This window comes from Miscanthus floridulus, chromosome 14 (genome assembly GCF_019320115.1).
Source record: "Miscanthus floridulus cultivar M001 chromosome 14, ASM1932011v1, whole genome shotgun sequence".
Classification (NCBI taxonomy): domain Eukaryota; kingdom Viridiplantae; phylum Streptophyta; class Magnoliopsida; order Poales; family Poaceae; genus Miscanthus; species Miscanthus floridulus.
Genome location: NC_089593.1, coordinates 13,001,694 through 13,024,722, shown reverse-complemented (window position 1 = coordinate 13,024,722; position 23,029 = coordinate 13,001,694). Strand labels below are relative to the sequence as shown.

The 23,029-nt window shown below is 44.3% G+C and overlaps 1 protein-coding gene across 1 annotated transcript; it reads right to left on the bottom strand.

The window, feature by feature from the left end:
* Positions 1–20,788: 20,788 nt before the first annotated feature.
* Positions 20,789–22,800, bottom strand: LOC136505791 (uncharacterized). The gene has a single exon (XM_066500938.1). The coding sequence runs from the start codon at positions 22,339–22,341 to the stop codon at positions 21,364–21,366; it is 978 nt and encodes a 325-aa protein (XP_066357035.1). The 5' UTR covers positions 22,342–22,800; the 3' UTR covers positions 20,789–21,363.
* Between the last annotated feature and the right edge of the window lie 229 nt (positions 22,801–23,029).

The window sequence follows — 23,029 nt, the reverse complement described above, 5'->3', positions numbered from 1 at the left end:
TGTACAGACTTTTGCCAAATTTATAAGTCTTCTAGGTATCAACTTCTAGGTTCTGGATTGGAGCTTTGCCCATCAATTGATCCAAGGTTAAACTAGTTAGTTCAAAAAAAACATTAAGGTCTTGAACCGACACTTCTCCAGAGTTGTCTGGTCGATAGACTTCTATATTGGAACCATATTCATTAGCAACAACAAGATTTTGCATTGGTTGCTTCTGTTGTCCGAGCTGTGGGACATCCTTCCCTGATGCTCTTTTCCTTTTCTTATCTGCATCATGTGACTTCACGAGGGAGCGGTCATAGTCTGATAGTGGCGGAGGCTTACGAACTTCAAGCATCTTTTTCTTGTGAGCTTCGACCTTCTGCCTCAGCAGATCTCGTGGTATGTAAAAGTATGGCTTCTCCTTAAGCTTCGCTTGTCTCTGCTTTTGGATATCTATAAAAAATCTTTACTTTTTTATCTTCTTCAGCTGCTATTTGCTCATCAGTCTTTTCAGGAAGTATTTCTTGAGAAATAACTCTTTTTTCGGGGTCTTCTTTGCCGCCGGGACCTTAGACGTCTCTGTAGTGCGTTGCTGTGGAGGGGGTGGGGGCGGTGTTGGAGACCGGCGTGGAGGCGATGAGGCCGGTGTTGGAGACCTGGCGTGGAGGCGTTGGAGATCGTTGTGGAGGCGGTGGGGCTGGTGTAGGAGTTGGAGATCGTTGTGGAGGCGATGGGGCCGGTGTAGGAGTTGGAGATCGTCGTGGGGATGAAGTCGTCTCGCCCCCCGCGACGCTGTGATGAGATGGGGAATGAATGATTGGGCTAGGCTGAGGGGAGACCCTGCTACAAAAACAAGTTGTGAGTCAATTATTTTTGAAGCCAATATAAAATTAATGGAAAATAATATTTCATTCACTTTCATTCGTACCTAGGGTGAGGTAGGGGAAGCAGTGGCGCCCCAGGAATGATGATGAAGTGTTTGCGCCATTGAATAAATGTCTTCTCTGCTTCTCCTAGTGTCTTCTCCCTATCACCGCCTTCAATGTCAAGAGGAACATTGCTGTAACCTTTGAGCACTCTATCGACCGAGACGCTAGCATATCCAGGTTGAATAACTGACCCATGGATTCTTGGTGTCTTCGTTCGGTCTATTGGAGATACAACCCCGACAGCCACCATGATTGATGCATTATTACCATCTGGAATGTGCAGCTCACATGTTGTTAGAGGCTCGGTAATGTCATCAACAGGGAAGCGCAACCCAGCGTCATCTTGAATAACTGGCAGCTCCGTGGAAGCACAACTACTTTTCATCTGACCAACGGGGCTAATGGTGACTCCCGGTGTTGATTGCGATTGCATTTGACTCATTGCTAGCTGCACTTGCCTCTTGATCTCCTCCTGCATTCTTGCCTCAAGAGATTTTTCTCGTTCACGTGATTCAAGCAATGCTTGTCGTGACTCATTAACAAATTGCTCCAATACACGGATTCGGTCTGCCTCCTCATCCTTCTTTCTCTGGCGACTTCTGTAGGTATCCTTGTCTGCTGGGAATGCTTGTAGCCACAGAACCGCCCCATAGCCTCTTGTTCGACCACCGTGTTCGGGATTCTCTAGGGCATATGTCAATTCATCCTTCTCTCTGTTGGGCTTGAAAACACCACTATCAGCATTCTTCCCTAGCACGAGCTAGTCTTTGTGTTGCTCTCTTAATTTTTTGGCCGAAAATTAGCTTGCCAGTGTCTGGGACTAGGCTTCCCCCATGAGCGTAGAACCAATTCTTCGCGCATTGAGGTCAGTTCTTCTCTATTGTTTCAGGTATGATTCCATTGGCAGTAATCTCTGCTTCTAGGTTCTACCACTTGGGAATAGCACTCCTATAACCACCTAATCCCATGCGATGATGGTATTGCTTCTGTCGGGCATTCTGCTGATTCCTCATCACACGTTTCTCACTCTCTTGAGATGTCTTGTATTGTACGAAGTCATCCCAATGGGACTCCAACTTGACAAACGCCTTAGCATTGAAATCTGGCGTATCATTCTTCAAGATAAACTTTTTATACAATGTCTTCTTCCAACTCTGGAACAATGTTGCCATCTTCTTCATTGTCCAATCCCTCACTAGCTCCGTCAAAGCATCATCTGCTTGTAATGTGAAATGCTGAGTGATATCTCTCTAAGCTAGGTTCTTGTCACGATTAGATACAAAACTAACATTAGGAGCGGATATCTTCTGCTTCCATTCACGAGCACTAACTGGGATCCTATCCCTTACAGTGAACCCACATTGATTGACATATGTCTTAGCATGTGGTCCCAATGGTTTGCCGGTGTCGGTGTCGAATTCTGATATTATGAAATGGCCCTCTAATGGTTTTTTTGGCCCTCGGACTTTCCTACTCTTGCCGGTGGTTGATGTAGATCCAGAGACCGGCTACATGAGTAGAAACACAACGATTAACAACAAATATACGTACGCATGCATCTATAAGAGATGATAGATAATCGAATATACCTCGTCAGTATTTTCTTGCGCGACAATTTGTTGATCTTCAACCACTAGGATATTCAGGATATCCTCATAATCAGCAAAGTACTGACTCGTGTCATCTACATCCGCATTGATGCCGGCGTTGATAATATCCGCCATTATGTCATCATTCAAGTTATCATCCGGAGCAGCCATTTGTATCTTCAAGATAACACATAGATAGAATTACTATGGCACATAACATAAGTACATGTGATAACACATATAGAATTACTAAATCCAATTAAATATAATAACACATAATATTTCATAAGGATAAACAATAATAAGGTATAGGCTTTGGAATCGAATCAAAAACACTTTCGATCCAAAAACATGGAAATAAGTACATGTATATATACACATAGAATGATACAATTTTCTCTCTCTCTCAACACATAGAAATAAGTGCATATGTATATATCTCTAGATATGCATATGATAACACATAGAATGTCTCTCTAGATACAATTTTCTCTCTCTCTCTCAACACATGGAAATAAGTACATATGTATACATATAGAATCTCTCTCTAGATATGCATGTGATATAGATAGAATTACTAATAAAATATCCAAGTGATATATAGATACAATTACTAAAATAAAATATGCATGTGATATAGAGATAGAATTACTAATAAAATATGCATGTGTCAATTACTAAAACAAAATTAAATCTAACATATATATAGAGAGATAGAATATAATTACTAAATCCAATTAAATATAATAACACACATATATCTAGATAGAATTAATTACTAAATCTAATTAAACCTAACATATATACATAGATAGAATTACTAAATCAAAATTAAATCTAACACATATATAGAGAGAGATAGAATAATAGTTACTAAATATATCAAAAACTATAATAAAAAACTATCTAAATAAAGTACTAATTAAATTTTAATACATTTAAATCTAATTAACATATATAAAAAACTATCTAAAAAACTAACTAAAAAACTAAGAATAAACTACTAATTAAATTTTAATACATTTTAATCTAACATATATATCAAAAGCTATCTAAAAAGCTATCTAAATAAACTAGCCGAGAGCAGCTAGCTAGCAGGCTAGCTGGGGCGGATGGCGGGCCGGGCAGGGCGTGCTGGCCAGTCACGGGGCCGAGCTGAGCACCTCGCGCGAGGACGACTACGGCGGAGACGGCGAGATCGCGCGGCCGGGCGAGAGGGACGGCGATGGCATGGCGCAGCAGACGAGCTCGACGGCCGCCGGGCGGGGCTCGACGATGAGGCCGGGCGGGAAGCGATGCGGGCGGATTGGCGTGGCCGGGCCGGGGTAGACGACGACGACGGCGCGGCAGAGACGAGCTCGACACGGCCTGGCGCGGCAGAGACGAGATCGACGTGTAGATCGAAAAGTAGAAGATGAACAGAACAGGAACCGTTCGATATATATAGGCCGAGACCCTTTAGTCCCGACTGGTAACACCAACCGGGGCTAAATCTCCTTTAGTCCCGGCTGGTAAGCCGAACCGGGACTAAAGGTCCAACCCTTTAGTCCCGGCTCGACTTACCAGCCGGAGACTAAAGGAGCTTTAGTCCTAGTTGGTGTTACCAGCCGGGACTAAAGGTATTTTTGGGCGGACATTCCGTCCACCCTTTAGTCCTGGTTCCTGGCCTAGGCCGGGACTGAAGGCCTAAAAATTTTGTCAGCCCGCCAGAGTAATTGGAAAGGCCTGGGATTTTGATTTTGTTCTCCTTGTTTAATACTAGGTTAATCAATTAATTCTATAGCAACTTCAATACTTTGCAATATTTATTTTAAAAAATATTATTGATTAACTAATTATTTATTGTAAATAGGAAAAATTTGTAACCTAAAGTTTTTAATTTCTTTTATGAATATAGAATATAAATATTACTAATACTAAGTATTTTGTTAATCCAAAAATATATTTGTAACTTAAAATTAATAAAACTAATATTATTCGATAGGAAATTTATTATCACATTATTGTAACGTCAATGTTTCAATTTTTTCTCGGTTTTTGACCAAAATGACACAGAAATTTTTGTTGAACCTATAAAAATAAAGAAAATGTAGTATTTTTGTTCTACAACTTTTTCAAATGAAAAAATGGCCTATATAAGGATTGTAGATCTTGATGATTTGAACAAACTTAATATTCAAAACTTTTCAATTTGAGACAATCTAGGGTTCCGAAAACTAGTTTGTAGGCGTCGAAATTTAAAAATCACAAAATTGAACCATCTAAACTTTCTCAAATGGAAAGTTGATCAAAACAACAATTGTATATATTGATGAGCTGAACAAACTTGGTATTCAAAACGTTTCAATTTGAGACAATCTAGGGTTCCGAAAACTAGTTTGTAGGCGTCAAAATTTGAAAATCACAAATTTGAACCATCGAAACTATCTCAAATGGAAAGTTGACCAAAACAACAATTGTAGATCTTGATGATTTTAACAAACGTGGTATTCAAAACTTTTCAATTTGAAGTCATTTAGAGTTCATAATACTAGAGTCAAAGTGTTGTTTTTTCATTTGACCAAATTTGACTTGGTCAAACTTGCTCAAATGAGACACTAAATGACCTCAGATGAAAAAACTCTGAATACCAAGTTTGATCATCTCAGCAAGATCTACAATTGTTACATATCTCATTTTCCCATTTGAGAAAGTTTTATCAAACACTAGTCACAAATTCTTGAATCTCATATAGACTTTTCTAAAACTATGTCACACACTTGTGAAAATTGAACTACATTTTGTTTAAACTTTCTCAAATGAAAAATGGCCTATATAAGGATTGTAGATATTGATGAGCTGAACAAACTTGGTATTCAAAACTTTTCAATTGGAGACAATCTAGGGTTCCAAAAACTAGTTTGTAGGCATCAAAATTTAAAAATCACAAATTTGAACAATCTAAACTTTCTCAAATGGAAAGTTGACCAAAACAACAATTGTATATCTTGATGAGCTGAACAAACTTGGTATTCAAAACTTTTCAATTTGAGACAATCTAGGGTTTCGAAAACTAGTTTGTAGGCGTTGAAATTTAAAAATCACAAATTTGAACCATCCAAACTATCTCAAATGGAAAGTTGACCAAAACAACAATTGTAGATCTTAATGAGTTTAACAAACTTGGTATTCAAAACTTTTCAATTTGAAGTCATTTAGAGTTCATAATACTAGAGTCAAAGTGTTGTTTTTTTCATTTGACCAAATTTGACTTGGTCAAACTTGCTCAAATGAGACACTAAATGACCTCAGATGAAAAACTCTAAATACCAAGTTTGATCATCTCAGCAAGATCTACAATTGTTACATAGCTCATTTTCCCATTTAAGAAAGTTTTATCAAACACTAGTCACAAATTCTTGAATCTCATATAGACATTCTGAAACTATGTCACACACTTGTGAAATTTGAAACATATATTAAACATATTACAATGTGAAGTCATAACATATTATATAATATCCGTCTCTAAAACATAATATATTAAACATGCATCATTGTATCATGCGGGCACAACAGTGAATTTCTTCTTGACGTATGACCCTTGGTTATGATCTTGTCGTAACCATGGAGTGTCTTCATCATTTAACATGATGCTTGGATCTTTCTTCACTATGAAGGGTGGAATTCAGATATTTCTTTCATAATCTTCTGACATGTCTGACTTGTCTTCAATTCCCACTATATTTATTTTCCTAGAAAGAACTATGTGGCGCTTTGGCTCATTGATCATTGAGTTGATGTCTTTCGTTTTTTCCTCTCTTTGATTTTGTAGACATATCTTTCACATAGAACACCTGACTCACATCGGCAGCAAGGACGAATGGTTCGATCTTTGTACCCAATATTATTGAGGTCCACTGTTGTCATTCCATACTATTTGTCGACTGTTACCCCTCCTCCGGTCAGCTTCACCCATTGGCACCGGAACAAAGGGACTTTAAAATTAGGTGCGTAGTCTAGTTCCCATATCTCTTCTATACGGCCATAATATGTTTGTATATTCCCATTTGGATCTGTGCCATCTATGCGAACACCACTATTTTGATTGGTGCTCCTTTTATCTTGGGCAACTGTGTAAAATGTATTCCCATTTATCTCGTACCCTTGGTACGTGAGGATATGCCACGATGGTTGCCTAGCCAACAAATACAGTTGCTCATCAATATTGTCATCGCCTTGACATTCTTTTCACAACCAACCACTGAAACTTTCCATGTGCTGACGCCTAATCCAAGCTTCAGTCTTCCCTGGAAACTTGGATCGTAAGAACTCCTTATGTATCTCGATGTACGGATGCACCAATGACGAGTTCTGAAGAACTGTGTAGTGCGCTTTATTGAAATAATCGTCTTCCATGCCAATATATGTTTTCTTCCCTAAAGTTCCTTTACCACTGAGTCTCCCCTCGTGTCGCGATTCGGGAACGCCAATCGGGGCAAGGTCAGGAATAAAGTCAACACAGAACTCAATGACCTCCTCTAGTTCCATAGCCCTAGGCGATGCTTCCTTCAGGCTTAGAATGTACTTTCACATATTTCTTCAAGACTCCCATAAACCTCTCGAAGGGGAACATGTTATGTAAGAACACAGGTCCAAGAATACTAATCTCCTTCACCAAATGAACTAGGAGGTGTGTCATGATATTAAAGAAGGATGGAGGGAACACCGACTCAAAGCTGATAAGACATTGAACCACATCATTCTGTAGAGTAGCTAGTTCCATTGGATTGATTGCCTTCTGAGAAATTGCATTGAGGAATGCACATAGCTTCACGGTGGCTAGACGTACATGTGGAGGTAGAATTCCTCTTAAAGCAACTGGAAGCAATTGCGTCATAAGCACGTGGCAGTCATGGGACTTTAAGTTTAGGAATTTCTTCTCTGGCACATTTATTATACCCTTTATATTGGAGGAGAATCCCGATGGGACCTTGATGCTGCTTAGACATTCGAACATGCTATCCCTCTCTTCTTTGCTAAGCGTGTAGCTAGCAGGACTTAAATAATGACGTCCATCATCTGTCTTCTCTAGATGAAGGTTGTCTCGTTCTTTCATGCCCTGCAAGTCCTGGCGTGCTTCAAGTGAATCCTTTGGCTTCCCGTACACACCCATGAATCCTAACAGGTTCACATAAAGATTCTTTGTCAGGTGCATCACGTCGATTGCGTTATGGACCTCTAGGACTTGCCAATAGGGTAGCTCCCAAAAGATGGACTTCTTCTTTCACATGGGTACGTGTCCCTTAGCATCTTTGGGAACAGATTCGCTGCCTTATCCCTTTCCAAATACTACTTTCACATCCTTGACCATTGCTGAGTACATCTTCCCCGGTTCGGTTATGAGGCTTCTTCTGGTGGTCTGGCTTACCTTTAAAATGCTTACCTTTCTTTCTTACTTGGTGATTCAAAGGAAGGAATCGACGATGGCCAAGGTACACGACCTTTCGACATCTTTTCAAATATATACTATCAAGGTCATCAAAACAATGTGTGCATGCATTATATCCTTTGTTTGTCTGACCTGAAAGATTACTTAAAGTAGGCCAATCATTGATTGTTACGAACAACATTGCTCGTAGGTCAAAGTGTTCTTGTTTGTACTCATCCCAGACACGTACACCTGGTTTGTTCCATAAAACTAGAAGTTCTTCAACGTAATGGCTTCAGATAGACATCAATGTCGTTGCCAGGTTGCCTCGGACCTTGGATGAGGATCGACATCATAATGAACTTCCGCTTCATGCATAACCATGGAGGAAGGTTGTAGATACATAGAGTAACTGGCCAAGTGCTATGACTAGTGCTCTGCTCCCCAAAAGGATTCATACCATCTGTACTTAAGGCGAACCTTAAGTTTCTAGCCTCATTTGCAAACTCTGGAAATTCCCTGTCTATCGCTCTCCACTGGGACCCATCAGCTGGGTGTCTCAGCATATTGTCTACCTTACAGGTCTTCTTTATGCCACCGCAACAACTTTGCATGGTCTTTATTTCTGAACAAACGTTTTAAGCATGGTATTATAGGAGCATACCACATAACCTTGGTAGGGATTTTCTTTATAGGACGTTGTTCACCCTCGACGTCACCAGGATCATCGCGCCTGATCTTATACCGCGATGCTTTACATACCGGGCATTCATCCAAATTCTCGTATTCATTGCCATGGTAGAGGATGCAGTCATTAGGACATGCATGTATCTTCTAGATTTTTAATCCCAAAGGGCAGACAACCTTTTTTGCTTCGTACGTAGTGGTGGGCAATTCATTTGGCTTCGGAAGCATCTTCTTTATAAGGTTCAATAAATTCCCAAATGCCTTGTCGGATACACCATTCTTTGCCTTCACTGTAGCAATTCCAGTATTGTACCCAGCTTTTTTGCCCCTCTTCGGCCATCGGGTAGTAGCAACTTCCTATGATCCTCAAGCATGCGCTCGAACTTAACTTTCTCTTTTTCACTTTCGCATTCTTGTTGTGCATCACGAATGGCATCGCCAAGAGCATCACCGAGATCATCTTCTACTGCTACCTCTTCTTCATCTCCCCCCCATTGTAGTATCATCAAAGGCACCATACTGAGTAATAATGTCATCAATGTCTAAATCTTCTCCTTCACCTTCTTCCATCATGACCACGCTTTTCTCCATGCTTAGTCCAACATATATAGTTTGACATGAAACCTGACTTAAGCAAATGTGAATGAAGACTCATTGAGCTTGAATATTCCTTTAAATTCTTACATAGGGCACATGGACAGCACATGAAACCATCCCGCTTATTTGTCCTCGGCCACACCTAAGAAATAGTGCACGCTCCTCAATAAAGTCTTGGGAGCGGCGATCGGCATTGTACATCCAATAGCGTGACATAATTTGCATTACACGATAAATTATGAAAACCTTGAACATAATTAAGTATTTTATTACACAACATAGATGACACACACACGGTTGATTAATTAACTAAGCCTGGCTACAACGTAAGCAATCCCAACTATCACTAAATAAACTAAAACTACAATGCACTTAGTAACATAATTATTTCATGACCGTATGCAACTAAAACAGACACATCGTTCGTCTGTTGAATATCAATAAGCTTCTCCTGCTGGCTCACTGCCTCATCAGCAGCAGCCGCTACCTCAAGCGCACCTGAATTCTGCACGTATGTAGCATAATCTTCCTCCCAATACCAACCATCGCATCCATTGCTCTCCCACTGAAATTAAAGTCAAAAAATATTTAGTAAAAAATATTCAAGAAAAGCAGGTCAATTAGCCATAATAATCAAATGCATAAGAAACTCACATCGCGATCCGGGCACTTGTAGAAAACACGACCCTTGTTGGGTCCCTATCTCTTAACTCGGTACTCCATCACAATCTTCTGCTTACACTTGCCGCAGATAATGAGAGGGAGTTCTGGCCTCAATCGTTTCGCAACCGAACGAGAGGCCGAGGATCCGGTACCAGTTGTCATCTACTTTCTATACTTATTTTTGCAAACTAGTGTAAATTTCACATTTTCTAAAATAATATATTTAAACAAAACTAAAATTATTTATTTATCTAACTAAACCATGAAATATGTACTATGTATAATAGTAAAATACCAGACTATCAAGTGATTTTACTATTGTAAATTATCATGTGATTTTGAGCTAAAAATGACATAAAAATCATAATCAAATCCACCATATCAAGTTACTTTCTATACTTATTTTTGCAAACTATTGTAAATTTCTCATTTCTAAAGTAATATATTAAAAAAAATAAATTTTTTATTTATCTAACTAAACCATGAAATGTACTACATATACTAGCAATACTAAACTATCAAGTGATTTTGATTAACTAATTTAACTTTTGTTTATCCAAACATATATGCAAATTATCATGTGATTTTGAGCTAAAAATGACATAAAATCATAATAAAGTCCAACATATAAAGTTACACATGCATCTACATCGCAAAATGAGATAAGCTACTGATAAAACATAAGCGGATTAAGTTTGTTACCTCCAAAATCGAAGAGCAACACCAATGGAGGGGGAGAGAGCAAGAACAACAGCAAACTGAAGAACAGAGGCAGTGAGTTTGAATGGAATGGCTCGGGCTCGAGGAGAAAGAAATAAGCTGATCTATAGGCCGGGATAATTAATCCCGGTTAGGGGGCCAAACCGGGACTAAAGATTAATCTTTATTCCCGGGGCATCACCCAAACCGGGACAACCCGGTTGGTAATACCAGCCGGGACTAAAGATCCCTGCCCCACGGACGACCGTTGGGCAGGAACCTTTAGTTTCGGTTGGTATTACCAACCGGGACTAAAGGAACATTTAGTCCCGGGGGTAAAAAAATGCCGAGGCTAATGCCAAATTAGAACATCGTTCTAAAGTCTGTTCTCTAGTAGTGCACAATCATCGAAGCAGCGGTGACCATAGTAGGAAGTCCTCCTCTGGGGTCGTCGCGCAGCGATCCGCTCGGCCAGTTGGCTCCGTTGATGTTGTTAACAACCTGCTACTGAATTAAGTTTTTGATAATGGATATTTTGTGTTATGTTTTCCATGCTTATATTGTTTAGAGTTCAAGGGCAGATCGCCCTGTTCGTGCTTATATTTTCTTCATTAAGTTGCTTTGATGTATGAATTAAATTTGTTCTAGAGGTGGTATATTTGTATTATGACGGTTTGTATATAGTGGAAGTTAGTTTCTTTACGATACATATAACTGTAATATGCTATAGCTAGCGGCCAAAAAGTCTTGTATTCTATGTTATATAAGTTGTGACATCAATTTTGAATGTTTTAGTACTTTATATTTGAGGGCGGATGAGGTAGATGTTTGGAGCCATTCACCGCACAGAAAAAGGCACGAAACCGTGATCCAATTAATCATAAAAGATAAGATTAATAAGCAAAAAAAATGAAGAAGAAGAAGAAGAAGAGATGGAAATAAGAAAAACACAATTCACCTTCTCATGCGTGCTGCAACTAGGTGATGGGCCAGTAGGATGGACATGGACTGATGATACTGATACTGATAGGCAGGTGGCTCAGGCAGTCGGATGTTGGAACGATCGTGAGCTAGTGGGCTGATGACGATGCAAAGCCTCACGGTCGTGGGCTTGTGGCGTCGGTCGAAAACAACAGCCTTCTCTGGGCCACGGCCCACAGCCAAAGCACCAGGTGATGATGGCAATGGACTGAAACTGAATATTGCATTGCACACGCCTTGCGTTGCTTGTACTTCTACTTCTACTTCTATATACTGCAGTGGCGACACCTGGACGATTCGCGTGTGCAAGTAGTACGGGGTAGGTATCCAAGTAGTACGGAGTAGGTATCCAAGTAGTACGGAGTAGGTATCTCTCTATTCTATACAGGGCGGAATACGATGTTACTACTACTTTACTACTAGTATGGCAGGCATTTGCTTTGGTTGTACGATGACCACCGACCTCCTCTTTTTTTATGTATGAATTCTTGTAGGCCGGCCGCCAAATGAGGTCAAATGAGTCCAGTGTGCGTTCAAACAGACAGACACCGAGTACTTTACTGACCTACCTGTGATTAATTAGATTAGATCCAGAATCCAGGGCTTAATTGATTCATTAAGCAAGTAAGTAACCTCAGCAGCTCGGGTCCCCACTCCACTATCCTGCCGCCGGGTGCCGTACGAAAAAACATCGACTGCTAGAGAAAACTACTGATAAAAAGAAAGGGAAAAAAAGTCTTCTCTTCTCCTAACGATAACAACAATCCACGCTTGGCCGGTTGCACGGTTCTGGCCACTTTGGTGGGATGAGCGACTCGTTAATCTCCGTTGCGCAAATGTCAAATAGGGATTTCAGAGGACCAGGTGCATTAAATATCCGTCCGTGACAAATTACCTATTACTAGATAAAATTTTATACACGTCAACATGATTTTCTGTTCATATCTACATCAGTCGGTAGTGTTATTCTAAACGTTGAACGGTAAATAGTTAATCACTTGCTTGTAGTTATTATTCGGGTAAAACTGTCACTTCAACAGGCAAACCGGCTATTTAAATAGGATAAACGACCGATTAAATGAAAATGGTGTACAACCGGGTAGAGTTTAAACGGTGTGTAAATGAGCTAAACGACCAATTAGGCGAACGGTGTCCGTCGGATACGATACTCACATGTATCCGCACCCATAAGTTAGATTATGGCTACAATACAATAATTATTTGTATTTTTTTGCACTAGCGAGTAATGACATATCCGCATTTGTACCGACAGATCAAATTGTATACCCCGTGGATGAAATTTTGTATCCACACCCATACTCATCGGGCACCCATGTGTAGCCGTGTCGGATCACCATTTCTAATGTCAAATGATAATGGTGGAGTAGTAGCAAATGTCAAACTAAGGGTCCCTTGCCATGGCTTCGGCTCATTGCGGCTCTTGCTGCGGAACTATGCCAAACAACCCATTAAAAAATGACTCATTGTAAGGAGTTTAGGGGATCCGGAGCCGTTTTTTATTAGGACCTAGAGCAGCAAAAACGTGGCATCTCACGGTTTCTCACAATTTTGACAAATTTTACAAGCCTGTTCGGGAGGCCGTAAACGATCGTGGATTATTTACTGCTGGCTGGTTTGGTGTGAGAGAAAAACACTGTTCCTGGCTGAAAATTTACGATCGTTTACGAGCAAGCGAACAGGCTGACATCACATGAATGATTTTTTTCAAACATTTTTTTTAAACGACTTTAGATCCACTAGGGAAGCTACTCGACAAAAGGAGACGAAGTCCTTTTAGGAGGAACCAAAACGCTAGCAAACTATTGAAAGTGTAGCTACGGGTCACTTGGTTAGTTTGGAGTATTACAAGTTTGTTCTCATTCGAAATCTAAATTATTGATTCGAATGAGTTTGGGGGTCAACCAGCAGATAGATAGAAAAAGCAAAATTCGCAAAGATTGGATTGGTGCCAACTTGCCGAGTGCCGACTCCTGTGCTGTGCATCCGTTCATGTCCACGTTTTATGACCCCGGATGGAGGAAATAGAAAACACGTTCTTTGGGGAGAGTACGTACTTAATTACTTATTATGACTTTTACAAGGAACAGAGACCTTGGTTGTGTGTGCTGCCCTGTTCGCTTATGCTGAAATGTTGTGAGAGGAAAACACTGTTCCATGTCTGAAAAGTAGCTCAAGCGAACATAACCATCCATGCTCACACTCACACAATAGTGTTAACCAGCACAAAACAAACTACATGGGGTACTCCAACAACAGTCAGTTCATTTAACACCCCAGTACTACAGCATACAGCTGCAGCTGAACTGCATTGTCGCATTACAAAACAAGCATACATTCCAGAGGACAGAGCAGAGCCAGCCCACATGATCTGTGAATCCGTGCATAGTGACAGCAAAGATTCCGCCACAACGCCAAAGCTGAGAGGAGCCACGCCACACGCCAGCTACAACTTCCTCCAAAAAGCTGTGCCTGAGCCTGCCAAAGTGACAACAAAAACCTCCCCAGCTCACACACACACTACCACCAGCTTCTCCGTCTTCACCCTTCATCATGGATCCTGTGAACAAAACAAACAAACAAAGGCTGAACAAGTGAACATCCCAGCCAGAGACGCCACAGCTGCTCCCTGTCTTCTCTTCTCCAGCCAATCAAGAAACACACCTTGGTTTTGTTGCCATCTCCACAAGCAGCAAGAGTTCTGGTGTCACCTTGCTTCTGTTTCTTTTCTCTTCCACCAGCAAAATACACCTACAAGTTCCAGCAGTCCAGCTGGGAAACACTACAAATCCATTCTGTCTGCCATCCTTGGCCTCACCTTAGTAAGAGTTCTGGTGTCACCTTACTCCTTGTAGGATGCAACAAGGTATCACTCACGTGTGTGCAGGTCTAGCTAATTTATAGCTTGCTACTAGATGGAGTACATACATATGCTTGTGAATGCAGCAAGTTCTACTAGTCATCTACTACCCCTGCTACTCAAGGTTGCTTCTCATTTCAGCACCATACCATGTTGCCTTAAATAAAGGGATTGCACATGTGCACCAAATTTGAACTTTTCAAGTGGCAATCACATCTCAATTCATATACTACCAAGTACAAATCTTATATCACTTCTCACATGCTCCTCATCATTTCCAACATGAAAACTGAACATGCAGCAACGAAGTGCAAACCCAAAAGAACACCGGCCTAAAGCTTTTAGCTAGCTCACACATTGATCCTTAGCACAAACTGTTCATGCCCTCTCGTCTTATGAGTTATGCAATCTTTTTGAGGAAACGACTGAAATCTAGACTACTTTGAGAATCAGATGATACATGCTACAGCATGACTGTACAAAGCAAAACAAAGAGAATGGATCTCCATAGGTTCATCTTTCATATTTCAATATCAGTAACAGTGATAAGTAAGGAGAATTTTGTAACAAGTGCCAATTGACTCAACGAATAGATGAATGCATCTATCTTCCTTTGTAGATCATCTAGCTCCTCATGACAGCTCTACATGAAGCTTACAACATTTCCAACCAACTTGACGATTGAAGACCAAGCCAGAATACTACCAGTGAAAAAGATAAGCTTTTAAATTGTTTCAAATGGAGCTGTCTTCAATCTTTCTGTTTAGCTCACATTTATTTGTACACTACCCATACTTACATTGTATCTTTTCTTAGTTGATAGTCTAGGTCCCCACTAACAGCTCTAGATGAACCTTTACAATATTCAAAACTAACTTAAGGATCAAGCCAGAAGACTACCAGAGAAAAGAAAATCAGCAAGTTTGGAAAGTTTCTAACAGAGCATTTCTTGAATTCCTCTGTTTAAGTCTATTTATTTTGCCAACTGGTCATTGTTAGCTAAATTGTTGCATAGTTTAGTTAAGATTATGTTCACCGTCATCTAGAGTCAGGGTGCAGGTTGAGCGTGGCCAAGGCGTGCTTGGGTCCACGAACACAACTTGGTGGAGTCAGTTTGTCTAGCGCCATGTTGTGCGCTGCAGCACGTGGTGCACGCCGTGTTGAAAACGGCCTCGCGCACGGTGTTCGGCATGGCGCGGGATACGCGGAGCTTGTTCCGTGATCTCATTGTATCCGAGTATAAATACAAACAAAGACGGTCAGTTGGAGCTGCGATACAGCAGCATATTTCTTGCGTGTCTGTTATTTCATTTGCATCTGGCGTTTGCCCTCGCCGCGGTGACCGTGTCCCCGGCGAGCCACCATAGCTGAGCGCGCACTCAAGCTCCAGGATCAAGCCTGGTTCCAACACGTGGTATTCAGAGCCGAAGGTTGTCGAGGAGGAGGCGTGTGGCGGCGGTGAGAAGGTGTAGAGGCAGATCGAAGAAGAAGGAGCCGAGAACAATCGCCGTGCTAGATGGGAACGTCAAGCGAGAAGGAGTCCATGGACCGGGCATTCAATCAGGCCGCTGGCAACTTGGTGTGGCCGATGCTTACCCGGACCAATTATCAAGAATGGTCCTCGCATATCCAGTGCAATCTGGAGGGCATGTTTCTTTGGGATGCGATCGATCCCGGTGACAAATCAGAGAGGCGCCGAGATCGGTTGGCCCTCGGGGCCATGCTGCGCGGCGTGCCTCAGGAGATGCACTCGATGCTCCTGAACAAGAAGACTGTGAAGGAGGCATGGGAGGCGATCAAGACGATGCGTCTTGGTGCAGATCGCGTTAAAGAAGTTAATGCTCAGAAGCTCCTGGCTGAGTTTGAGGCTATCTCATTCAAGCCCGGGGAGACGATTGACGATTTCGCCATAAGGATCACCAAGCTGGCAACCGATCTGAAGGGTCTTGGAGACACCAGCGTTGATGATTCACGAGTTGTGAAGAAGTTCCTTCGTGTTATACCGTCGCGATACAATCAAGTGGCGGTGGCAATCGAGATGTTCAGCGACCTCAAGACGCTCACCATCGAGGAACTCATCAGCCGACTACGGGCGGCTGAAGACAGATTTGAGTCCTCGGTGGAGCAAGTCGTGGACAAGATGCCCAAACTCATGTTAACCGAGGAAGAGTGGGCAGCGAGGAGCAAGAGTCGTGCTGGGACAGATTTCTCATCTGGATTGAGCAACAGGGGCAAAGGTCGTTTTGTTAAGAAGGAGAAGCTTAGGGGACGCGCCGGCAGCGATGGGCGTGACTCCGGGAATAGACTCACGTCGATGGGAACACCACGGCGGAAGGGGCGTTGCCGCAAGTGCAACATCTATGGGCATTTCGAAAAGGAGTGCAAGACGAAGATGGATGGGGAGGAGCGTCAGGAGGCTGCACATCATGCCGCTGGTGAGCAGGAAGGCGCACTCCTGGTGGCTCAGGTTCGCAACGTCGTGCGGATGACCACGCCAAGGACGCAGCATGTGTTCCTCAACCAGGAACGCGTGTTCCCGGCGGAACATGAAGAAGGCGCATGGGTACTCGACACGGGCGCCACGAATCACATGACGGGGTGCCGTGACGCGCTGGCAACTCTAGACGACTCGGTCCGAGGCGCGGTGAGATTCGGCGATGGATCGACGGTGGAGATCCACGGGCTCGGCGCCGTGGCTCTCGCGGGAAGGAACAGCGATCATCGTGTACTCACGGAGGTATACTACATTCCTTCTCTCAAATGTAACATTATAAGTCTCGGTCAGCTGGAAGAAGGAGGATGTCGTGTCGAGATTGATCATGGCGTTATGACTGTATTTGAGCGACGCAAGCAAGGGACAGACCAGCTCGGTGTCTTGATTCGTGCTGAGAGGAGGAATCGCCTATATACTTTGAAGGTGAAGGTGACCTCGCCTGTCTGTTTGCTATCCAAGATGGACGAAGAAGCATGGCTGTGGCACGCACGCTATGGGCATCTGAACTTCAGATCACTTCATGATCTCGGTGCCAAGGAGATGGTGGTGGGCATTCCACTGATCAGGAGGGCAGAACAGGTCTGTGACGGTTGTGCTCTGGGGAAGCAACATAGAAAACCATTTCCTAGAGCATCTGAATATCGTGCAAATACTGGACTTGAATTGGTGCATAGTGATCTGTGTGGACAGATAACACCACCCACCCCGGGTGGGAAGGCTTACTTTCTGTTAATTGTAGATGATCACAGCCGATTCATGTGGCTGGAATTGCTAGCAACCAAGGATGAAGCCCTGACCTAGTTTCAAGAAGTTCAAAATTGCAGCAGAAGTGGAGTCTGGAAAACGACTCAAGGCTCTCAGAACTGACCGTGGAGGAGAATTCAACTCACGGGCATTCTCGGTGTTCTGCAGTGAGCAACGGAATCCGGCACAATACCACTACAGCTTATACCCCTCAACAGAACGGTGTTGTCGAGCGACGGAATCAAACCGTAGTTGAGATGGCTCGGTGCATGCTGAAGAGTATGAATGTGCCTAGGGAAATTTTGGGGTGAAGCCGGTGAGAACTGCTGTTTATTTGTTGAACCGTTCACCTACAAAGAGCTTCGGAAGGCAAAACTCCGTTTGAAGTTTGGTATGGGCGCAAGCCTAGTGTTCGGCATTTACGTACTTTCGGGTGTAAGGTGTTTGCAAAGAGAACAGCGCCGGGTAATAAGCCAAACTTGCAGATCGGTCAGTTCCAGGCGTGTTCTTGGGCTATGAGCCCGGAACCAAAGGTTATCAGGGTCTATGATCCGATCCATGACAAGCTACTCGTGACCAGGGATGTGATCTTCGATGAAAAACAACCATGGAATTGGGTGGAGAGAGCTGGCAGGGAGACAGGTGCGGTTTGGCACCGGAGTTTTTCAGTCGAGCAAACTGACGAGTTTCAGGACACTGTTCATGATCCGATAGTACAGTCGGGACCGGCTACTGATTCAGAAATTGCAGACGTCGAGCCCAATTCACCTGCAGTTTCAATTCCATCTGGTGGAGGAGCATCGACAGCATCAGCCACACACCCCTGGATCGTCAGTAGGGATCCACGCAGCAGATTCAGTGGGCTACCCCACCAACAGATGCATCAGAAGGTACTAATGAAGCACCAAGAAGATACAGGACTTTGCCTGATCTGTTTGACAGCACCGATGAAGTTCAGAATTTTGAATATTCAGGGTTGTGTCTTATGGCTTCTGAGGAACCAGCTACAGTGGAAGATGCACTATCAGAACCATGTTGGAGAGAGGCTATGGAGTCTGAAATGAAGGCGATAAAGGACAATCAGACTTGGATTGTCACTGACCTACCATCCAAACAAAAGGCAATTGGCCTCAAGTGGGTGTTTAAGGTCAAAAAGGATCCAGAAGGGAATGTGGTGAAACACAAGGCACGATTAGTGGCTAAGGGCTATGCACAGCGTCCTGGAGTGGACTTCGAGGAAGTTTTTGCACCGGTTGCAAGAATTGAGACAGTGAGGGTGCTATTGGCACTAGCAGCACAGAGTGGATGGGAGGTACACCATATGGATGTCAAGTCGGCATTCTTGAATGGAGATCTCGCTGAAACTGTATTTGTTCAGCAACCTCCTGGTTTCAATGTTGGCAACAAAGGAAAAGTGCTTAAATTGAAGAAAGCACTCTATGGGCTTAAGCAGGCACCTAGGGCCTGGAATGCCAAACTCGATAAGGAGCTGATCTCTCTGGGATTTGTGAAGAGCAAACTCGAGCATGCAGTTTACAGGAGGCAAAACAAAAACTCATTTTTGCTTGTGGGGGTGTATGTTGATGATTTGATCATCTCAGGGCCAAGTGTTAATGACATAAGGCAGTTCAAGATGGAGATGAAGAAAAATTCAGCATGAGTGATCTCGGGCTTCTCAGTTACTATCTTGGGATAGAGGTGAAGCAAGATGGAGATGGAATCACCTTGAGTCAAAATGCTTATGCAGTCAAGATTCTAGAATCTGCTGGGATGTTGAAGTGTAATCCTTGTGCAACACCCATGGAAGCAAGGCTCAAGCTAAGCAAGAAGTTAGAGGATGAGGTGATAGAACCAACTGCATACAGGAGTGTTATTGGTAGTCTCAGATACTTGGTCAACACCAGGCCAGATCTAGCATTTGCTGTTGGTGTTGTCAGCAGGTTTATGGAGGCTCCAAGCAAGGACCATTGGGCTGCTGTAAAGCACATACTCAGGTATCTGAAAGGCACAATCAGTTTTGGATGCAAGTATGGGCGAGGCACTGAACTGAAACCTTTCCTGATAGGGTTCAGTGACAGTGACTTTGCTGGTGATTCAGAGGACAGGAAGAGTACTACAGGTGTGGTATATTTTCTTGGGAAGAATTTGGTGACTTGGGCATCTCAAAAGCAAAAGATTGTGGCACTTTCATCGTGTGAGGCAGAATATGTGGCAGGTGCAGCAGCTGCTTGTCAAGGAATATGGCTCAGTCGACTTGTGGGTGACCTGATGGGAACAAAGGAGACGCCGGTAAAGCTTCTCATGGACAACATGTCTGCAATTGCACTAAGCAAGAACCCGGTGCATCACGATAGAAGCAAGCATATAGATACTAAGTATCATTTTCTGCGTGAGTGCATTGAAGAAGGGAAGGTGGAGGTGGAACATGTAGGCACTGCAAACCAGTTGGCCGACATCTTCACGAAGTCGCTTGGGCGAGTCAGATTTGTGGAGCTGAGGAAGACATTGGGTGTCGTCGAGGTGCAACAAGTTTAGGGGGTGTTTTGTTAGCTAAATTGTTGCATAGTTTAGTTAAGATTATGTTCACCGTCATCTAGAGTCAGGGTGCAGGTTGAGCGTGGCCAAGGCGTGCTTGGGTCCACGAACACAACTTGGTGGAGTCAGTTTGTCTAGCGCCATGTTGTGCGCTGCAGCACGTGGTGCACGCCGTGTTGAAACGGCCTCGCGCACGGTGTTCGGCATGGCGCGGGATACGCGGAGCTTGTTCCGTGATCTCATTGTATCCGAGTATAAATACAAACAAAGACGGTCAGTTGGAGCTGCGATACAGCAGCATATTTCTTGCGTGTCTGTTATTTCATTTGCATCTGGCGTTTGCCCTCGCCGCGGTGACCGTGTCCCCGGCGAGCCACCATAGCTGAGCGCGCACTCAAGCTCCAGGATCAAGCCTGGTTCCAACAGTCATAACCAATAGAACAAGGAACCTGATAAAAGTCAGCATTAACAAATTCTAGAACTGGTAGTACTGTCAGACCATAAAAACACATAATTAGAAATTAAGTTGTTTCCCAAACAATAACAAAGAAATGAATGCTGCCTGAAAACATACACAGCGGATGTAAACACAATTGTCCATGAAATCTATGATCACAATCAGACTAATTACCACAGCACTAGACAAGTGAACATTTACATCACTACATCATCTTCGCAGTCATCTAAACATCAAATGGAGAAGAAAAAGAAATGAAATGAAATTCCAACTGGATGAATGAATTTCCCCAACACAGCATATCACGATATGCAATGAATGTTACCTCAGCTTTATTGCCAAACCCATTTCCTCTTGAATACAGCAACCCAAGAAAAAAAAATAACAGGGGATTCCAAATCCAATATGGCAAACATTTCTCCTCCATTGCTTGCTTGGAGATGAAAGGAACTCCCCGCATATGAACATCGGCAACTATGAACATGAACAATAGCCTCCCATTCCTCGCAGTACAAAACTTAAGCTTCCGAACAAACCCACCAAAAGAATGTGCTGAATCCTCATTGAGCAGAATCTGGGCTCTGAAATTAGTGGCTAGCATTGCCCTCGCTGATATAGAAAATTTGCCGCCGTCAAACAACCAATGGACAATCTTGGCTCTAGCCAACATCATCAAGTCTTCTTGTTAGCAGAAGTATCCAGCAAATCGAAAAATCCACTATGCAGCATAATTGTTCTCAATCACCGGTTGTGTCCGCGTCCCCAACGCCACAGGCGCCTGCGTCCGCCCAACCTGCGCCATCCGCAATGTCTCCCCAACCTCCGCATTCCGCTCCATGAGCTGAAGTTTCTTATCCCTTTTGTACCTCACCAAGCACAGCAGAAGCGCAGCCAACAGCCCCAACGCTGCAGCACCCCCAACCACGCCGACAGCAATCTTCCACGCGTCTGAGCTCCCCTTCTTACCACCTCCCTCAGTCGGTATCGGCGGAGCAATCGCGCCAGCTGGAGGTGGAGCCGGAGCTGGAGCTGGAGCTGGAGCAATCTCACTGGAATTCACGACAATTGAAACGTGCCCTTGCCGAGACGTCGTGCACACATTGGTTCCCTCCAGGTCCCGGAACTGCGGCACGCCATCCAAATCGAACACCACGCACCGCGGCGTCACACCACCTGCCGGCACCGCCCGGACACCGCCGAACGCCACAGAGATCGGTCCCCCCGACGCGACGATGCTGAGCTCCGGCAGCCCCACGGCCGACAGGTTGGCCGCGTCGTAGGCGAGCAGCCCCAGCACGGGCGCGAGGTAGGTGTACCCGGCGGGGAGCGGGTAGTAGCGGTCGGACCAGTTGCCGAGGTCGTGGTACACGAGCACCACCCGCTCGACGTGCGGCTGCACGACGACGCCCGGCGGGAGCGCGAACTGGAAGTAGCCCGCGAAGCTCCTCCGGCGGAGGCTGCCGCTCCGCAGGCGCAGCGCGGACGCCGCAATGCCCGTGAGGTTGCCCGGCACGGTGGCGTTGTAGACAATGCCGGTGCGCGGGCGCGCTGACAGCGCACGGAACGCGTAGTCCTGCAGCGCCGCGTCGAGGGCCCTCGCGGGCGACGGCGGCTGCGCCGCCACTGGTGGGGTGGCGGTGGTAAGGAGGAGCAGCAGCAGCTGGAGGAGGCGGGCGCAGCAGATCAAGAAGCCCATGTCAGTTGGTGGCGGAGCAGAGCAGCCGCCGGAGCTGGGCAAGTGGAGTCAGGACGCCTTCCTCATCCGTGGCTGGCACGCGTCCAAGAACGTTCGCCTGCTCTTAATCGAGGGGAACAAGGACGGGATTTGGGGCGGAGAGGGAAGGCTGGGATCCTCTGCACGGACGGGCATTTACGCCGCCTCGGCAGTGACGCGGCTCGGAGCGGTGCGGTCCAAAAAAGCAGGTGGTTTTGAGGGAGCGAGGAGGGCGGCAATGGCGATGGAAGCGAGTAGGACAGGTGGAACGGAGTCAGGACAGGACAGGACCGAGTCCTCCAAGAAGTGGAGTGGTGGGCAGGGCGGCGACGAGGACGACGGCAACGAATCGGGCCGCCCGACCCAGATGAAAAAGATACGGAAATTGGGAGGCGGCGAACGCGAACGCTCTCAATCTTGCGGAATACGAGTGGGGGAGACGGGAGAGTGGATGCCACAGGAATTCGGAATGCGGGGGCGAGGAGGAGTAATACGCCCCCACGAATGATTGCGACGCGGAGGGGTTTGGGGATTGAAGAACAACTGGAGAACAGTGTGTCTGAGTCTGAGGTCTTCGAGAAGATTTCTCTGTACATGGGGTTTTAATGGGAATAAATACGTGCTTTTTTTTTTTCCCTCCAGGGGCTTAACTGGAAACGCAGTTTGCGCC